At 43.8% G+C, this 18,902-nt stretch overlaps 1 protein-coding gene across 1 annotated transcript; it reads left to right on the forward strand.

Moving 5' to 3' along the window:
- Window positions 1-1,512: 1,512 nt before the first annotated feature.
- LOC130190303 (mucin-19-like) lies at window positions 1,513-17,624 on the forward strand. Its single transcript, XM_056409625.1, has 14 exons — window positions 1,513-1,588; window positions 1,910-2,046; window positions 4,044-4,108; window positions 8,307-8,455; window positions 8,793-9,511; window positions 9,968-10,032; window positions 10,116-10,258; window positions 11,981-12,183; window positions 13,920-13,984; window positions 14,068-14,210; window positions 14,320-14,522; window positions 16,259-16,323; window positions 16,407-16,549; window positions 16,828-17,624. The coding sequence occupies exons 1-14, from the start codon at window positions 1,555-1,557 to the stop codon at window positions 16,929-16,931; spliced, it is 2,238 nt and encodes a 745-aa protein (XP_056265600.1). The 5' UTR covers window positions 1,513-1,554; the 3' UTR covers window positions 16,932-17,624.
- The last annotated feature ends 1,278 nt before the right edge of the window (window positions 17,625-18,902 follow it).

The raw sequence follows: 18,902 nt of genomic DNA on the forward strand, positions 1-18,902 counted from the left end.
CTAAAAATTTAGTTGATCCTCAGGATCTCAAAGTGAAGCAGGCGGATCAATACTGCCTCAGGATTTATAGTGACATGTTTTAGTTTATCTCATATTAATAATCATAACCATAAGTGTATAATGTTCATATTATGTTTAAATCCATCTCTCAATCCGGTTGAGACGAGATGATAATGTCTTGTTAATTGGAGGGAGGCAGAGTTTTTAGGATAATTACTTTAAATATCCTACTTAATATCCAATTAACGTTATGAACTTACACGTATGTTTTATTGATTTTTAATTAAATAACTATTGTTTAAGGATTTTTGAATGGATGTACATTTTAAATATAAATATTGTTTTAAATCTCACTCACCCCGTGAGAACGTCTTCAGTATGGAGACACATGAAAGTGACAAACTGTTATAGAAACATTAGAACAATGCGCCGTGGATGCATGACAGTGACTCATGGTGCGCCTTTGAGCTCATAACATGACGTTGGCCAGTGGTTAATCCTCAGGGTGCAGCACACAATGCAGGGAGAGCTCCGATGCTCCAGCCCACAGGTGTGTGTGTGTATGTGTGTGTGTGTGTGTGCGTGTGCGTGTGTGTGTGTGCGTGTGTGTGTGTGTGTCACCGCCGCGCTGATTCTCACGTTATCTTGTGTCGTTATTTTTTTAAGAGGGAAATTGTATGATGTATACCAGGGCTATTCAACTTCAGTAGCAAGTGGGCCGAATAAGAAAATCACGGGGGGTGTGAGGGCCGCACAGATGTAACCATACAGGTTTGGTTGAGGCAACAGTGAAACTCAATGGCTCTGGGTTAGATGTCTCAATGTATAAAAGAGGCGTGTCCGTCAGTTTTATTTTTTCTTACCAAGCTATACTGATTTGCAGGCAGTCTTGCGGGCCGTAGTTAAACTCAAACGGGCCGTATCCGGCCCGCGGGCCGCTAGTTGAATAGGCCTGATGTATACGAAATGACATGTATTAGTGATGGCCACTAGGGGGTGCTGTTCAAGCGGCTGCATGTGTAGAGAAGGAGCAGGAGAGAAGAAGAAGAGTTGAACTAAAGTTAAAAAGTAAAAGCTTGCAATATATTGAAGTCACTATAACGTAGTTGTTGTTTTTGTTTTGTATTGTATTGTGTTGTAATGTATATTTTGTGTAAGCACACTGAGAGTCACTTTACCAAAGCCAAATTCCTTGTTTGTGTAAACTTACTTGGCCAATAAAACCTGATTCTGATTCTGATAACGTAGTGTCCATCTTGTTGATATCGATGTCAACAAACTACAAACACCTCTTAGAACAACTCAACTCCTCCATCCGTGGAGTCAGAAACCGCTTCTACTAAAAGTGATCACGATAACCTTTATGACACCAGAGACAGGTCAGCACTGCAGGAGCACTTATATTTACAGGTTGTTGTTGTTGTTGTGAGTTTGAATGGTCGGATGCACAATAAACTGTCACATGAGTGGAAGCTGCATTCAAATATTAATGTTCTGCATATTAAACTATATTATAATGCTCTTTGTTTTTCACAGGATTCCAGAAAAAGAAGGATGAGTCCTCTGATAATGTTTCTCCTGTTAGCGGGTATGCAGTCTGTGTGTGTGTGTGTGTGTGTGTGTGTGTGTGTGTGTGTGTGTGTGTGTGTGTGTGTGTGTGTGTGTGTGTGTGTGTGTGTGTGTGTGTGTGTGTGTGTGTGTGTGTGTGTGTGTGTGTGACGATGCAGATTTCTTCCTCTCCTTATTCAAGATCGTGTTTTTAAATTTGAGATGATTTGAGGCGTGTGAAATCCTCTGAGATGTTGTAGTGAATATCATTAACATGATGAGTGTTATTTGTGTGCGCTGCGTACAGAACAAACTACACTATGTTTACTTTATTTCTTCTCTTAAACATTTTCATTTCCAGCTACAACCCCAACAGCTCCGGCAGCAACGGAGCCAAAGATCGAGCTGCAGTTTAAGTTGCAGCTAAACTTTACATCGCAACTCTCAAACAAGTCGTCAGCCGAGTTCCTGCAGCTCAGGGACAACGTCACCGCGGTGGTACGTGGACCGGCTCCTCTCCCTGCAGCCAACATATGGAGATTTATTATTATTTATAGATATGATATACTGTCTAAATTATATAGGTTATAGCACATACAGCAGGGCTATTCAACTTCAGTAGCAAGTGGGCCGAATAAGAAAATCACGGGGGGTGTGAGGGCCGCACAGAATATTGATCAAATAATGGCTCAAAATGAAAAACAGCAATGTATATTTCCACAGGGAAACAGTCACACACGAAAATGCGTCGGTATTGTGTGGCAAAAGCGTTGCGAACAAGCATCACAATAAACATGTTTCAAAGTGTAAATATCCGCTCAAGGCAACCAGTTGTTTCAGATCCCAAACCAAACTGTTCCCATGAAAACATAAGAAATGTGACTTAATGCATCAATATATAAATTACTTGGGCTGAAACTAATATCTGGTGGCGCAGCGCACAGACTGCATGTCTTTGAGTGCTGACTCCTTTTGCGTGAAAGAGATCGAAACCAGGTCGGGCGATCTTTTTATTTTTATTTTTTCGAAAATGTATTTCTTCCTCCGTGGCTGTGATGCGCTGCTCACTTATACAATCGTAACCGCCGACATGGATATGAACGGTGGCTTGAAGATCTCCAGCAATATGTTTGTGAATGTGTGACAAATCTGGTGCGCGAGACAGAGCCCCGCTGCAGATGTTAAGAGAACAGAACGCACGCGCAGGGAAACCAGTAGGTCTGAAAACCAGTAGGGGTGTAACACCGGCAACCAACACGGTGCGGAACATAAAGATGTAACCATACAGGTTTGGTTGAGGCAACAGTGAAACTCAATGGCTCTGGGTTAGATGTCTCAATGTATAAAAGAGGCGTGTCCGTCAGGTTTATTTGTTCTTACCAAGCTATACTGATTTGCAGGCAGTCTTGCGGGCCGTAGTTAAACTCAAACGGGCCGTATCCGGCCCGCGGGCCGCTAGTTGAATAGGCCTGAATACAGCATTACATTATATATATATATATATATTTTAATATATATTAATATATATATATTTATATATATACTTATATATATTAATAAATATATATAGTAATATTAATTAATATATTAATATATATATATATTAATTTCTATATATATTTCTATATATATATTATATATATATATTTATATATATTAATATATATAAATACTAGTGCTGTGAAAAATACCGCGTTAACTCAGTTAATTAAATTACAGGATTAACTAGTTATTTTGTTTTAACGCATTTAACGCATGCGCAGAATGAGCTTCCAGTCCGTCTGTTGTTGGTCGTCTCTCCAGCAGCGTGTCATTCTGTCTCTAGTCTAGTGTCGCCTTAACACGACTCCGATCTCCGTCTCGCGCGCCGCAGAGCTCCATGCCCCCCCCCCCCCCCCCCATCAACAACTCTTCTCGGAGCTCTTGCCTGTCTTGAGAGCCTGTAAATGTATATATGTGATTAATCATGATTAATCCACAGAAACCTGTGATTAACCTGATTAAAAAATGTAATCGTTTCACAGCCCTAATAAATACATATATATTAATAATAGATAGTGATATTAATTAATATATATATATATATTAATATATATATATATATATATATATATAACATTTATATTATTATATAGGTTATAGCAGATACAGCATTCAAAAGAAGACTGAAGAAACAGCTTTAGACATTTGCTAATGGGATCATAAGACGTGGACATGTGTGGAACTCATGGCATGACATGTTCAGTCATCAATATGCAAGTGAGCCATCAGCACAGCAGGATATTGATGACTTTTCATATGACTTGCTAAATGTGGCTTTGAACAGAAAAAAATGAATATAATGACACAGGAGAAATGTAATGTGTAAACTTGCATGAATGAAATACAAAACACACGAGCAGGGTAGAAACAATTACACGTGTGTAATAACATCAACTTTCCTCTCTCGTCTTTCGTTATATCTTTTAATTGTTTTCAATGAAATTGCTTCACAGCTCAACGGAGTCTTTTCAACAAATTACGCAGCTTCCTTCAATCGAACTTACATCAAAAGCTTCAGGTATGAATAATTCCCTGCTGTCACATTTTAAAAAGTACTTTTTTCTTCAATGCTAATTCATATGATTTGTATTTGGTTCTGAATGGCAAAAGAGAAGATCAATGTACTCTGTTGAATATGTTTAGAATGATATGTACGTGTGTATAGATAGATAGATTTAGATCACCGCCTTAACGTGGTGGAGGAGTTTGAGAGGCTCGGTGATATCCTGGAGCTCTGTTGTCCGGGGCATCGGCCCCTGGTCGGGGCTCCAAGGCAAACAGGTCTCGGGGGAGAGTGCAGACTAAGAGCGGTTAAAAAAACCCGGATGAATAGCGGCCCACGGACTTCAGCTACCCCGCCCGGACAAGGGAAAGGGGCCACCCTCCAGGAGGGGAACTCGCCGCCGAGCGTCTGCTGGCCGGGCCTTCGCCTGTGGCTGATTGGGAGAAACGGCTTCTAATCTGAACCCGAGCGGCGCTCTCTTATTGGACTTATTCTGTGCTAGCCACGGCTTGTCCAGAACCAACACCATGTTCCAAAACAACGTGGACCTGGGACCAGAACACCTGAGGCCGGAGCTCAATGATGGACTTCATAATCGTATCATCGGATCTGCGTATGTCTTGGACACTCGGGTGAAGAGAGGAGCTGTCAGCTGATCACCAGCTGGTGGGGAGTGGATCAGGTGGAGTCGGCTAGAAACACCCGGAAGCCCAAACAAGTAGTGAACTGAGAACGTCTGGTGGAGGACCCGGTCCGGGAGGTCTTCAACTCCCGCCTCCGGATGAACGAGAGAGAGCCCCAAGCGAAGGAGTTCAAGTATCTCGGGGTCTTGTTCACGAGTGAGGGTCAGATGGAGGGAGATCGACAGGCGGATCGGTGCAGCTGTACCGGACCGTCTGGTGAAGAGGAGCTGAGCCGAATGGCAAAGCTCTCAATTTGCTGGTCGGTCTACGTTCCAACCCTCACCGATGGTCACGAACTCTGGGTAGTGACCGAAAGAACGAGGTCGCGAATACAAGCGGCCAAAATGAGTTTCCTCCATAGGGCTCAGCCTTAGAGATCGGGTAAGGAGCTCGGACATCAGGAGGGAGCTCGGAGTCGAGCCGCGACTCCTTCGCATCGAAAGGAGTCAGCTGAGGTGGTTCGGGCATCTGATTCGGACGCCTCCTGGACGCCTCCCGTTAGAGGTTTTCCAGGCATGTCCAACTGGGAGGAGACCCCGGGGAAGACCCAGGACACGCTGGAGGGATTACATCTCCCGGCTGGCCTGGGAACGCCTCGGGATCCCCCAGAATGAGCTGGAAAGTGTTGCGGGCGAGAGGGAAGTCTGGGTCTGCTGCCTCTGAGACAGACCCTGGATAAAGTGGATGATATATATATATTAGGGCTGTCAGCGTTAACGCGTTAATCTATGCGATTAATTTGGCCGCGTTAACGCACAAAAATATTTTAACGCAATTAACGCAACTTTGTTTACTTCCGGTATTCGTTGAAGTTTTTTCACTCCCCTGAGTGTCAAACCGCGGCAGTACGGTTTGACACTGTTTCCGTTTTTAAAACAATTATTTCTCCGCGAAAATAAGGAGCATGAATCAGTTTAAACTCGTGGATGAATCAGTCGGGTTTCCTCCTGCTCCTCCTTCCTCCCGTCTCCCCCTCTGACACACAGAGGAACGAAGGGGCGACGTGTCGGGGGACGCGGCGCGGAAAGAACTCGTCACACGAAACCTTCACCGTGATTGGTCAATCCGTTTGTCTGTCAACATTTAGCGAAAAAACAACCAATGAACACTCAGTAAATCACAAAGGACCTCCCACCTCACAGGTGAGGCTCACCGCAGCCCACTGCTCCTTAATAACTAAGGATGGGTTAAATGCAGAGAACTAATTTCCCCTTGGGGATTAATAAAAGTGTATATTCTATTAGCAGCCTGTCAGTCAGAGAACCAGAGAACACGGCATGAGGACAATGAGCCTCATTGAATAGAGATGAGATTGTTCTGGAATGTTTGATGTATAACACGTGGGGGTGTGTCACATGCAAACGCCTTTAAAAGGTGAATTTAAATTTTTTTGTAAAATGGAGAACATGCCCCCAGCCTTCAGAGGGTTAACGTGACATATTTGAATGTCAGTCAGTTACCAAGGCCACTGGTTCTGCTGTTCAGTGGTAAAGATGACAGGACCAATGGGGTCTCAATATACTTCTTTTTTTTTACTAATCTGATGTTTCACTGAAGAAACAATTTATCATCCACAATATTAAATACCTCGCTGGCACTTTATAGGTAGGAGCCTCTTTGAAAACACAGCTCTGTGTGAAGTTTGGTCTTTAAAAAGAAGAAAAAATACCTTTTAATCGCGATTAATGAATTTCAAAATGTGCGATTAATTAGTTAAATTTTTTTAATCGATTGACAGCCCTAATATATATATACACTACCGTTCAAAAGTTTGGGATCACTTAGAAATGTCCTTATTTTTCAAAGAAAAGCATTGTTTTTTTCAATGAAGATAACATTAAATCAATCAGAAATACACTCTATACATTGTTAATGTGGTAAATGACTATTCTAGGTGAAACGTCTGGTTTCTAATGAAATATCTCCATAGGTGTATAGAGGCCCATTTCCATCATCACTCCAGTGTTCTAATGGTACATTGTGTTATCGCCTTAGAAGACTAATGGATGATTAGAAAACCCTTGAAAACCCTTGTGCAATTATGTTAGCACAGCTGAAAACTGTTTTGCTGATGAGAGAAGCTATAGAACTGGCCTTCCTTTGAGCTAGTTGATTATCTGGAGCATCACATTTGTGGGTTCGATAAGACTCTCAAAATGGCCAGAAAAAAAGAAGTTTCATGTGAAACTCGCCAGTCTATTCTTGTTCTTAGAAATGAAGGCTATTCCATGCGAGAAATTGCAAAGAAACTGAAAATGTCCTCCAGCGGTGTGTACTACTCCCTTCAGAGAACAGCACAAACGGGCTCTAACCAGAGCAGAAAGAGAAGTGGACGCCCGTGCACAACTCAGCAAGAAGACAAGTACATTAGAGTCTCTCGTTTGAGAAATAGACGCCTCACAGGTCCTCAACTGGCAGCTTCTTTAAATGGTACCCGCAAAACGCCAGTGTCAACGTCGACAGTGAAGAGGCGACTCTGGGATGCTGGCCTTCTAGGCAGAGTGGCAAAGAAAAAGCCATATCTGAGACTGGCCAATCAAAAGAAAAGATTGGTATGGGCAAAAGAACACAGGCATTGGACAGAGGAAGACTGGAAAAAGGTGTTCTGGACAGATGAATCCAAGTTTGAGGTGTTTGGATCACACAGAAGAACATTTGTGAGATGCAGAATAGGTGAAAAGATGCTGGAAGAGTGCCTGACACCATCTGTCAAGCATGGTGGAGGTCATGGTCTGGGGCTGCTTTGGTGCTGGGAAAGTGGGAGATTTGTACCAGGTAAAAGGGATTTTAAATAAGGAAGGCTATCACTCCATTTGGCAACGCCATGCCATACCCTGTGGGCAGCGCTTGATTGGAGCCAATGTCCTCCTCCAACAGGACAATGACCCAAAGCACACCTCCACATTGTGAAGAACTATTGAGGGAAGAAGCAGGCAGCTGCTGTCTGTAATGGAGTGGCCAGTCACCAGATCTCAACCATTGAGCTGTTGTGGGAGCAGCTTGACCGTATGGTCCGCAAGAAGTGCCCATCAAGCCAATCCAACTTGTGGTGCTTCAGGAAGCGTGGGGTGACATTTCAACAGATTACCTCAACTAATTAACAGCTAGAATGCCAAAGGTCTGCAATGCTGGAATTGCTGCAAAAGGAGCATTCTTTGACGAAAGCAAAGTTTGAAGAAAACAATTAATACTTCAAATACAAATCATTATTTCTAACCTTGTCAATGTCTTGACTATATTTTCTATACATTTTGCAACTCATTTGATAAATAAAAGTGTGAATTTTCATGGAAAACACGAAATTGTCTGGGTGATCCCAAACTTTTGAACGGTAGTGTATATGTGGATATATATATATATATATGTATATATACGTATATACGTATATATATTTGACAAGGATGTTGCTGATGGGTTCAATTAAAACTATAACCATCATCCTTGTCATCGAGCTCTAATTAAACAACTATGGACTCAAGCGCCCCATGAGATTGCAGTATTTAAACATGTTTGATATATTTGTGTTACAGTGCAGGATCCATTGTAGTCAACGCTGATCTGTTGTTCAATAATGGGACGGCACTGCCTGATGCCGGGGCTGTGGCCAAAGCTTTGGAGACTGCGTCGTCCAGCTCAAACTTTTCCCTCAGTGTCGACACATCTTCCATTACTGCTTCTGGTAAGACATCATTATTGTTAGTTTGCTTCAAATTAATAGTACTACACATGTTTTATAGTCAACATTAATAGTTCGTAGGGATGAGTTGTGCATTGTTTGTGTTGCGTAGCTGATGTCAAGTGGGCTACGTGACCTACAGAACAAACCGGGGTAACTAAGACAACCTGTACTTTTCATTTCCTGTTGCACAACTGAGTCTCAACTCAAGCTAACGTCAGCACCAGTAAATGTCACCACTCTGTTTCCAGTTAATGCAACCGGTCAATAGATATGTCATCCTCATTATAATCATTGTCATATCTACACTTATTCATTATTTTACATATTGCTCCAACAGCAGCTCCGAATGCTACAGCAGCTCCGAATGCTACAGGTGCTCCGAATGCTACGGCAGCTCCTAATGCTACGGCAGCTCTGAATGCTACAGGTGCTCCTAATGCTACAGGTGCTCCGAATGCTACAGCAGCTCCGAATGCTACAGGTGCTCCGAATGCTACGGCAGCTCCTAATGCTACGGCAGCTCTGAATGCTACAGGTGCTCCTAATGCTACAGGTGCTCCGAATGCTACAGCAGCTCCGAATGCTACAGGTGCTCCGAATGCTACGGCAGCTCCGAATGCTACAGCAGCTCCGAATGCTACAGTAGCTCCTAATGCTACAGCAGCTCCGAATGCTACAGCAGCTCCGAATGCTACAGCAGCTCCTAATGCTACAGCAGCTCCGAATGCTACAGGTGCTCCGAATGCTACAGGTGCTCCGAATGCTACAGGTGCTCCTAATGCTACAGCAGCTCCGAATGCTACAGCAGCTCCGAATGCTACAGCAGCTCCGAATGCTACAGCAGCTCCGAATGCTACAGCAGCTCCGAATGCTACAGGTGCTCCGAATGCTACAGGTGCTCCGAATGCTACGGCAGCTCTGAATGCTACAGGTGCTCCCACATCTAGTGAAGGAGCTGTTGACCTTCAGTTTCGTCTTGACCAAACATTCACATCAGATCTTGCAAACCCCTCCTCAACGGCGTTTAAGGATTTGGCTACAAATGTCCGAACTGAGGTAAGATATCTTTTATTTTGAAAGTGCACTGCAAATAAATGGAAATATAATTTTGTCGTAATATTCTGGGCATCTAGGACAAAGCAAACATTCAGCAAATATTGACACAAAGAAGGCTTTTTACCCCCAAAACACATGTGATCAAAGCACTGAAACATTCCAATGTTCCGCTCGTTGGTCAGTGCATCCTTGTTGATCTCATGTTTCCAGCCTTCCTCTGCTGAACACAATCATTTATTTCTCCACATAATTGTGAAGCAGCAGCAGTAGATATGTGTTGAAGTACAACATTGTATTCCTTGATTTGTCCAATATGCTGTTAAGTCTGCTAAGACTTCTGTAATCGTGGACCCACATTATCATGACAGGAGAACAAAGGTTTAGCAGCTCCAACCAAAGAGAGCAACACTATTTCACTGAGTGGTCACAAAGCTGATGAGTCACGTTGTCTTTCAGCTCAACATCGTGGCTTCAAGTCTCTATGGATCCCGTTTCCTTCGCTCCATCATCAACGGATTCACGTAAGATTAAATGTCCATCATCGGTGAATCCGTCTGCACACCTCCCAGTCGCTTGTTTCCAACGTGTCTCTGTGTCCTTAAAGGAATGGATCCGTGGTGGTCAACTCCACTCTGGTGTTCAGAGATAGGAGCTCAGTTCCTTCAGATGCCAAAGCAACTTCACAACTCAACGCGGCACTCAGCAACTCCAGCTCCCTGGACGTTGTCGCCGGCAGCGTCTCTGCTAGTAAGTGCTAGCTTTTAAAATCAAACGTTATATAAATCTCCTCAATGTATATATATTAGGGCTGTCAGCGTTAACGCGTTAATCTATGCGATTAATTTGGCCGCGTTAACGCACTAAAATATTTTAACGCAATTAACGCAAGTTTTTTTTTTTTTAAACCGCGGCAGTACGGTTTGACACTGTTTCCGTTTTTAAAACAATCATTTCTCCGCGAAAATAAGGAGCAGCAATCAGTTTAACTCGTGGATGAATCAGTCAGGTTTCCTCCTGCTCCTCCTTCCTCCCGTCTCCCCCTCTGATACACAGAGGAACAGAGGGGCGACGTGTCGGGACACGCGGCGCGGAAAGAACTCGTCACACGAAACCTTCACCGTGATTGGTCAATCCGTTTGTCTGTCAACATTTCGGGGGGAAAAAAACCAATGAACACTCAGTAAATCACAAAGGACCTCCCACCTCACAGGTGAGGCTCTATAGCAGCCTGTCAGTCAGAGAACCAGAGGACACGGCGCGAGGACAATGAGGCTCATATAGAGAGCTGAGATTGTTCTGGAATGTTTGATGTATAACACGTGGGGGTGTGTCACTTGCAAAAAACTTTAAATGGTGAATTTAATTTATTTTGTAAAATGTATAAAATGCCCCCAGCCTCCAGAGGGTTAACGTGACATATTTGAATGTCAGTCAGTTACCAAGGCCACTGGTTCTGCTGCTGTTCAATGTTAAAGATGACAGAACCAATGGGGTCTCAATATACTTCTTTTTTTTTTACTAATCTGATGTTTCACTGAAGAAACAATTTATCATCCACGATATTAAATACCTCGCTGGCACTTTATATGTAGGAGCTTCTTTGAAAACACAGCTCTGTGTGAAGTTTTGTGTTTAAAAAGAAGAGAAACACTCTTAACCCTTTAGGTTGCCTTCGGTCATTTTGACCCGATTAAATATTTAACCCTCCCCCCGCCTTTGGGTCATTTTGACCCGATTCAATGTTTCACCCTCCTGTTACCTTTATATTTACTAACATATTTTACCCTTTGGGTTCAATTTGACGCCAGCAATTAAAACCTCCAGAAAATTATTAGAATTAATATTGTTTTCCAAGTTTAAGTGTGAGGCACTTTATGTTTGTTTGTTGACTACCGAAAGAACACCGACATTAAACATTGAATGGGGTCAAATTAACCAAGGCGGCAGGAGGGTGTATATTGATTCGGGTCAAAATGACCAAGGCAAATATAAGGGTTAAACGGTGAATTTTTGTTTGTTTGTAAAATGTATAAAATGAGCCCAGCCTCCAGAGGGTTAACGTGACATATTTGAATGTCAGTCAGTTACCAAGGCCACTGGTTCTGCTGTGTTCAATGTTAAAGATGACAGGACCAATAGGGTCTCAATATACTTCTTTTTTTTTTACTAATCTGATGTTTCACTGAAGAAACAATTTATCATCCACGATATTAAATACCTCGCTGGCACTGTATATGTAGGAGCCCCTTTGAAAACACAGCTCTGTGTGAAGTTTTGTCTTTAAAAAGAATGAACTTTTAACTTTTAACTTGTAATTGCGATTAATCGCGATTAATCGCGATTAATTAATCGCAATTTCAAACTGTGCGATTAATTAGTTAATTTTTTTTAATCGATTGACAGCCCTAATATATATATATATATATGTTACAATGACCTATTCACTGATGACTCATTCTTTTTGTACAGCTGCTACCACCGCTGCACCGAATGCTACAGCAGCTCCGAATGCTACAGTAGCTCCTAATGCTACTGCTGCATCAACCAATCCACCTACATCCAGTGAGGGAACCCTTGGCCTTAAATTTAGTCTCAACCAAGCATTCACGAGCGACCTCTCCAACTCGTCCTCAGTAGCATATCAGACGTTGGCTGCAATCGTGATCAAAGAGGTAAGATGATTTAAATGTAGGCTTTTTACTGCAATAGAAAATGTCATTCCACTTCAACAATGTTAATGCTATGAGGATAAGAAGATAAAGAAGTACGTTTATTTACATGTTTTGGAAACACATTGAATCCTGTCATTCGGTGCGTGCTGCTGCACGCTCACCGTCTTTTGCCCTGCGGGCTTATTATTAATCCACCAATTCCTCTTCTTCCGCCAGAACTTTGTCTTCGCGTACAGGCAGCAGCGCAGGTCGCATATGCTTAAAAAATACATCAAAACGTGCGGCCTGACCGGGAATCGTGTGCATTTGAGTCTCGAAAAGATCCGCCCGGCAAATTTTTCTGAAAAACTGGCAAAAGATTCGCAAAGCCTGTGGGAAAAAATTTCAAATGCTATCTGGTCCAAGAGCGTAACTCGAAAATGCGTCAAAATACATCAAAACTTGCGGCCTGATCGGGATTGGCCAGGAATGTCTACTAAGAGATTGGACCGGCGCTTAGTCCCCAAAACGCCCAACAACTGCGAGAAATTGTTCCATTCATTTAAATGGGGTTCCGGAAGAGAAAACGCTAACCAACGCTCATCTTTGTTGCCACACTGACTCGCCATACGTTACGGTAGAGACATGATTTGAACTTGAAAACGTTAACAAAGGGATGTAGTTTATTTGATCAATTGGACATTTTTTCATAGCTAGCACAGTTTCCATGGAATATTTGTTCGAATTTCGGAGGATATCTGGGCTGTTTCAGAGTTTATAATGGGTGTGTATGGCGCGGAATCTTCAGATCTAGAGGGGCGGAGCCAACTGCCAGAGTGAGAGGCAGCAACTGAAACTCATAGAAATTAAAACTTATTTTGCTACAAGTCTGCCAATGTTCACTCTTTTTACGCCATTTATGGATCAAAACGTAGGAAATCGTGTGCTCTTCCTCACATGTGGGGAGTGAATCCACAACTTCTCCCACATTTGTCTGGAGGAGCCTTAACGAGGGAGCAACTACACCTCTCTGCCCCATTCGACTACATTGTAAAACAGACATATTATATTTTTCGAAAGAAACTACAACACTTGGTAAACTGCGGTTAAGCTGTCATATCCAAACCCCGAAAAATATTTGAGGACCTGTAGACGTTCACTAAAGCCTTGACCCTCTCATGATGCGGACCCCTTTCCGATTAAAATGATGTTTTCATGTGAAAATTCCACTTTTAGACGGGTTGGTTTTCATTAAAAACGCTGCTTTCTGGCTCCCTCGTGAACACACAGCTGATTCAAATGAGCCAATCAGGAACACACACACCCTGTAACCACGGCAACACGTGTTACACATGCAATACGCTGTGGGAGGAGAGAAAGAGAAATGTGGGTGTGTCTCTGTGTCCACTGATACACACAGAGGAAAGGAAGGGAAGGAAGAAAGGATGGAAGGAAAGGAGGCAAGTAAGGTCAGAAATGAGGAAAGGAGGGTAGGAAAGGACTGAAAGAAGCCAGGCAAGAGATTTTCTCGTGACTCACATTATTTACATTGAGTCATTCTGTTCTTCTACATAATTGACATGTAGAAGCAGCAAAAGTGTTTTGTATGAATACCTCGTTTCATTCCTTAATATTCTGTAATCTTGTAAACAGAAGATATCCAGAAGATAACAAATGAGGTTTAGCAGCTCCAACCAAAGAGAGCAACACTATTTCACTGAGTGGTCACAAAGCTGATGAGTCACGTTGTCTTTCAGATCAACATCGTGGCTTCACGTCTCTATGCATCCCGTTTCCTTCGCTCCATCATCAACGGATTCACGTAAGATTAAATGTCCATCATCGGTGAATCCGTCTGCACACCTCCCAGTCGCTTGTTTCCAACGTGTCTCTGTGTCCTTAAAGGAATGGATCCGTGGTGGTCAACTCCACTCTGGTGTTCAGAGATAGGAGCTCAGTTCCTTCAGATGCCGAAGCAACTTCACAACTCAACGCGGCACTCAGCAACTCCAGCTCCCTGGACGTTGTCGCCGGCAGCGTCTCTGCTAGTAAGTGCTAGCTTTTAAAATCAAACGTTATATAAATCTCCTCAATGTATATATATATATATATATGTTACAATGACCTATTCACTGATGACTCATTCTTTTTGTACAGCTGCTACCACCGCTGCACCGAATGCTACAGCAGCTCCGAATGCTACAGTAGCTCCTAATGCTACTGCTGCATCAACCAATCCACCTACATCCAGTGAGGGAACCCTTGGCCTTAAATTTAGTCTCAACCAAGCATTCACGAGCGACCTCTCCAACTCGTCCTCAGTAGCATATCAGACGTTGGCTGCAATCGTGATCAAAGAGGTAAGATGATTTAAATGTAGGCTTTTTACTGCAATAGAAAATGTCATTCCACTTCAACAATGTTAATGCTATGAGGATAAGAAGATAAAGAAGTACGTTTATTTACATGTTTTGGAAACACATTGAATCCTGTCATTCGGTGCGTGCTGCTGCACGCTCACCGTCTTTTGCCCTGCGGGCTTATTATTAATCCACCAATTCCTCTTCTTCCGCCAGAACTTTGTCTTCGCGTACAGGCAGCAGCGCAGGTCGCATATGCTTAAAAAATACATCAAAACGTGCGGCCTGACCGGGAATCGTGTGCATTTGAGTCTCGAAAAGATCCGCCCGGCAAATTTTTCTGAAAAACTGGCAAAAGATTCGCAAAGCCTGTGGGAAAAAATTTCAAATGCTATCTGGTCCAAGAGCGTAACTCGAAAATGCGTCAAAATACATCAAAACTTGCGGCCTGATCGGGATTGGCCAGGAATGTCTACTAAGAGATTGGACCGGCGCTTAGTCCCCAAAACGCCCAACAACTGCGAGAAATTGTTCCATTCATTTAAATGGGGTTCCGGAAGAGAAAACGCTAACCAACGCTCATCTTTGTTGCCACACTGACTCGCCATACGTTACGGTAGAGACATGATTTGAACTTGAAAACGTTAACAAAGGGATGTAGTTTATTTGATCAATTGGACATTTTTTCATAGCTAGCACAGTTTCCATGGAATATTTGTTCGAATTTCGGAGGATATCTGGGCTGTTTCAGAGTTTATAATGGGTGTGTATGGCGCGGAATCTTCAGATCTAGAGGGGCGGAGCCAACTGCCAGAGTGAGAGGCAGCAACTGAAACTCATAGAAATTAAAACTTATTTTGCTACAAGTCTGCCAATGTTCACTCTTTTTACGCCATTTATGGATCAAAACGTAGGAAATCGTGTGCTCTTCCTCACATGTGGGGAGTGAATCCACAACTTCTCCCACATTTGTCTGGAGGAGCCTTAACGAGGGAGCAACTACACCTCTCTGCCCCATTCGACTACATTGTAAAACAGACATATTATATTTTTCGAAAGAAACTACAACACTTGGTAAACTGCGGTTAAGCTGTCATATCCAAACCCCGAAAAATATTTGAGGACCTGTAGACGTTCACTAAAGCCTTGACCCTCTCATGATGCGGACCCCTTTCCGATTAAAATGATGTTTTCATGTGAAAATTCCACTTTTAGACGGGTTGGTTTTCATTAAAAACGCTGCTTTCTGGCTCCCTCGTGAACACACAGCTGATTCAAATGAGCCAATCAGGAACACACACACCCTGTAACCACGGCAACACGTGTTACACATGCAATACGCTGTGGGAGGAGAGAAAGAGAAATGTGGGTGTGTCTCTGTGTCCACTGATACACACAGAGGAAAGGAAGGGAAGGAAGAAAGGATGGAAGGAAAGGAGGCAAGTAAGGTCAGAAATGAGGAAAGGAGGGTAGGAAAGGAAAGAAAGAAGCCAGGCAAGAGATTTTCTCGTGACTCACATTATTTACATTGAGTCATTCTGTTCTTCTACATAATTGACATGTAGAAGCAGCAAAAGTGTTTTGTATGAATACCTCGTTTCATTCCTTAATATTCTGTAATCTTGTAAACAGAAGATATCCAGAAGATAACAAATGAGGTTTAGCAGCTCCAACCAAAGAGAGCAACACTATTTCACTGAGTGGTCACAAAGCTGATGAGTCACGTTGTCTTTCAGATCAACATCGTGGCTTCAAGTCTCTATGGATCCCGTTTCCTTCGCTCCATCATCAACGGATTCACGTAAGATTAAATGTCCATCATCGGTGAATCCGTCTGCACACCTCCCAGTCGCTTGTTTCCAACGTGTCTCTGTGTCCTTAAAGGAATGGATCCGTGGTGGTCAACTCCACTCTGGTGTTCAGAGATAGGAGCTCAGTTCCTTCAGATGCCGAAGCAACTTCACAACTCAACGCGGCACTCAGCAACTCCAGCTCCCTGGACGTTGTCGCCGGCAGCGTCTCTGCACGTAAGTTATTGGTGACTTCACAATTTTAAGTATATAGTTGTACTTCAAATGTATTGAGTTTATCTTTCACATTATTGAATGGATTTTACAGTGTGATATTTGTAATTCTTTCTTCATTTTTAAATATTAAAGTAGGATTAGGGCTGAAGGTTGATGCAGCTTTCTTTTAACCTGTATTTTGAACTTGTTACGCTATTTTATTGTCTTGCTATCCAGATAATTCCAAAGACAACACATTCGAACATTACTTACGATCTTTGCTTTTTCTCATACTTCAGAGTCCACAGCCAGCTCCAGCAGCCCTCCTGCGCCCACCGTGGCCTCCCTGGCAGTCGTCTCCTTCACGCTGCTGGCCGTGGCTCAGATGCTCATCAACGTATAACCGACAGAAAGTCGTGCACTGACATCGACGGTGGCTTTTAGGCAAAAGCCATGTGACACTGAATTGAAAACAATATGTAAAAAGTGTGCACAATGAAATGTATCAATGCAATGTCATTTGGTAAAAAGATGTGTCCTGTGTGTCAAAGATTAAGACCGTTTTTAAAAACTTTCCCCATTTGATGTTTATCACTTTTTATTCTTTTGTATCTGAACAACTAACCCATGACACGAGGACTGAGTCATGGACATATCTTATTTCTTTGGCAGTTACTTTTGTAACTGCTCCTTTATATAGATTTTTCAGGTGGCATTTAATTTGCAACAAATGGAAATATGTATAGGAAAATTCTTAAAATTTGTATTTAAATTTTCAAAAATGTCACAATTCAGCAGAACACAATTGACATCTTATGTTATTTAAAGTGCAAATGAAAGTGTGCCGTTAATGTCGTGTGATGCCAACAGCTAGCGGTGTGGAAGTAACATGATGATGAAGATGAATAATTCATATGAAGATGGCATGGGGGTTGGTAAATGCCCGTCTTAAAGGATCCTGCTAGTATCCTAAAATGTAGAAAGATTATTGATTGCTAAATTGAATACTTGTTGTTCTTGTATGTTTTTGAGAAGGGGGATAATAAATGTGTGTCTTTGTTAATCAATGAGTAATAAAGTGTTTCCTTTACAATGACTTTGTTGGTTTTCAAATCCTTCACTAGTATGGCCACTGTACTTACTGGTGTCCTCCCAGTACGCCTGAGCGAGAGCTCTGCGCTACTGTGGACGCCGATCCCGTGAACCCGGGTCAGAACCAGCATGTCTGGTGAGAGGGTGAGGACACACTTCACTCTGGTAGCCGTCGGCATCAGTGAGCCCGAGTGGAGGCGCTCTGCTAGCTGTGCACGGCAGCGATGCTAACGAGGTCAACACGCTGCAGAGAGCCGCCGAGTGGCACCGAGCGGACACGCTCTCGTTAGCTCACCTAGCGGACACGCTCTCGTTAGCTCACCTAGTGGACACGCTCTCGTTAGCTCACCTAGCGGACACGCTCTCGTTAGCTCACCTAGCGGACACGCTCTCGTTAGCTCACCTAGCGGACACGCTCTCGTTAGCTCACCGAGCGGACACGCTCTCGTTAGCTCACCTAGCGGACACGCTCTCGTTAGCTCACCTAGCGGACACGTTCTCGTTAGCTCACCTAGCGGACACGCTCTCGTTAGCTCACCGAGCGGACACGCTCTCGTTAGCTCACCTAGCGGACACGCTCTCGTTAGCTCACCGAGCGGACACGCTCTCGTTAGCTCACCTAGCGGACACGCTCTCGTTAGCTCACCTAGCGGACACGCTCTCGTTAGCTCACCGAGCGGACACGCTCTCGTTAGCTCACCGAGCGGACACGCTCTCGTTAGCTCACCTAGCGGGGTGGAGGCCCCCGGTCGAGGCCCCGGTGGAGGCCGAGGTGAAGGCCCCGGTGGAGGCCCCGGTGGAGGCCCCGGTGGAGGCCGAGGTGGAGGCCCCGCCTCTCATGTTGAAACAATAATGTGAATCTAGAGGCCACATGACCTCCACCGTCAGGGCGCCACCTGGTGGCAGCATCGGGGATCTACACCTGTTGTTAGGAGAGAGAGACGCGCTGTGGGGAGCTAGCCGGTGATGGAGATGTAGCTCCGCTAGCCTAGTAGCTCCAGTAGCTCCGCTAGCCTAGTAGCGCCAGTAGCTCCGCTAGCCTAGTAGCTCCAGTAGCTCCGCTAGCCTAGTAGCCCCAGTAGCCCAGTAGCTCCACTAGCCTAGTAGCCCCAGTAGCTCCGCTAGCCTAGTAGCCCCAGTAGCTCCGCTAGCCTAGTAGCTCCGCTAGCCTAGTAGCCCCAGTAGCTCCGCTAGCCTAGTAGCCCCAGTAGCCCAGTAGCTCCGCTAGCCTAGTAGCTCCGCTAGCCTAGTAGCCCCAGTAGCTCCGCTAGCCTAGTAGCCC

The sequence above is a fragment of the Pseudoliparis swirei genome, chromosome 24 (genome assembly GCF_029220125.1).
Source record: "Pseudoliparis swirei isolate HS2019 ecotype Mariana Trench chromosome 24, NWPU_hadal_v1, whole genome shotgun sequence".
NCBI classification, from domain to species: domain Eukaryota; kingdom Metazoa; phylum Chordata; class Actinopteri; order Perciformes; family Liparidae; genus Pseudoliparis; species Pseudoliparis swirei.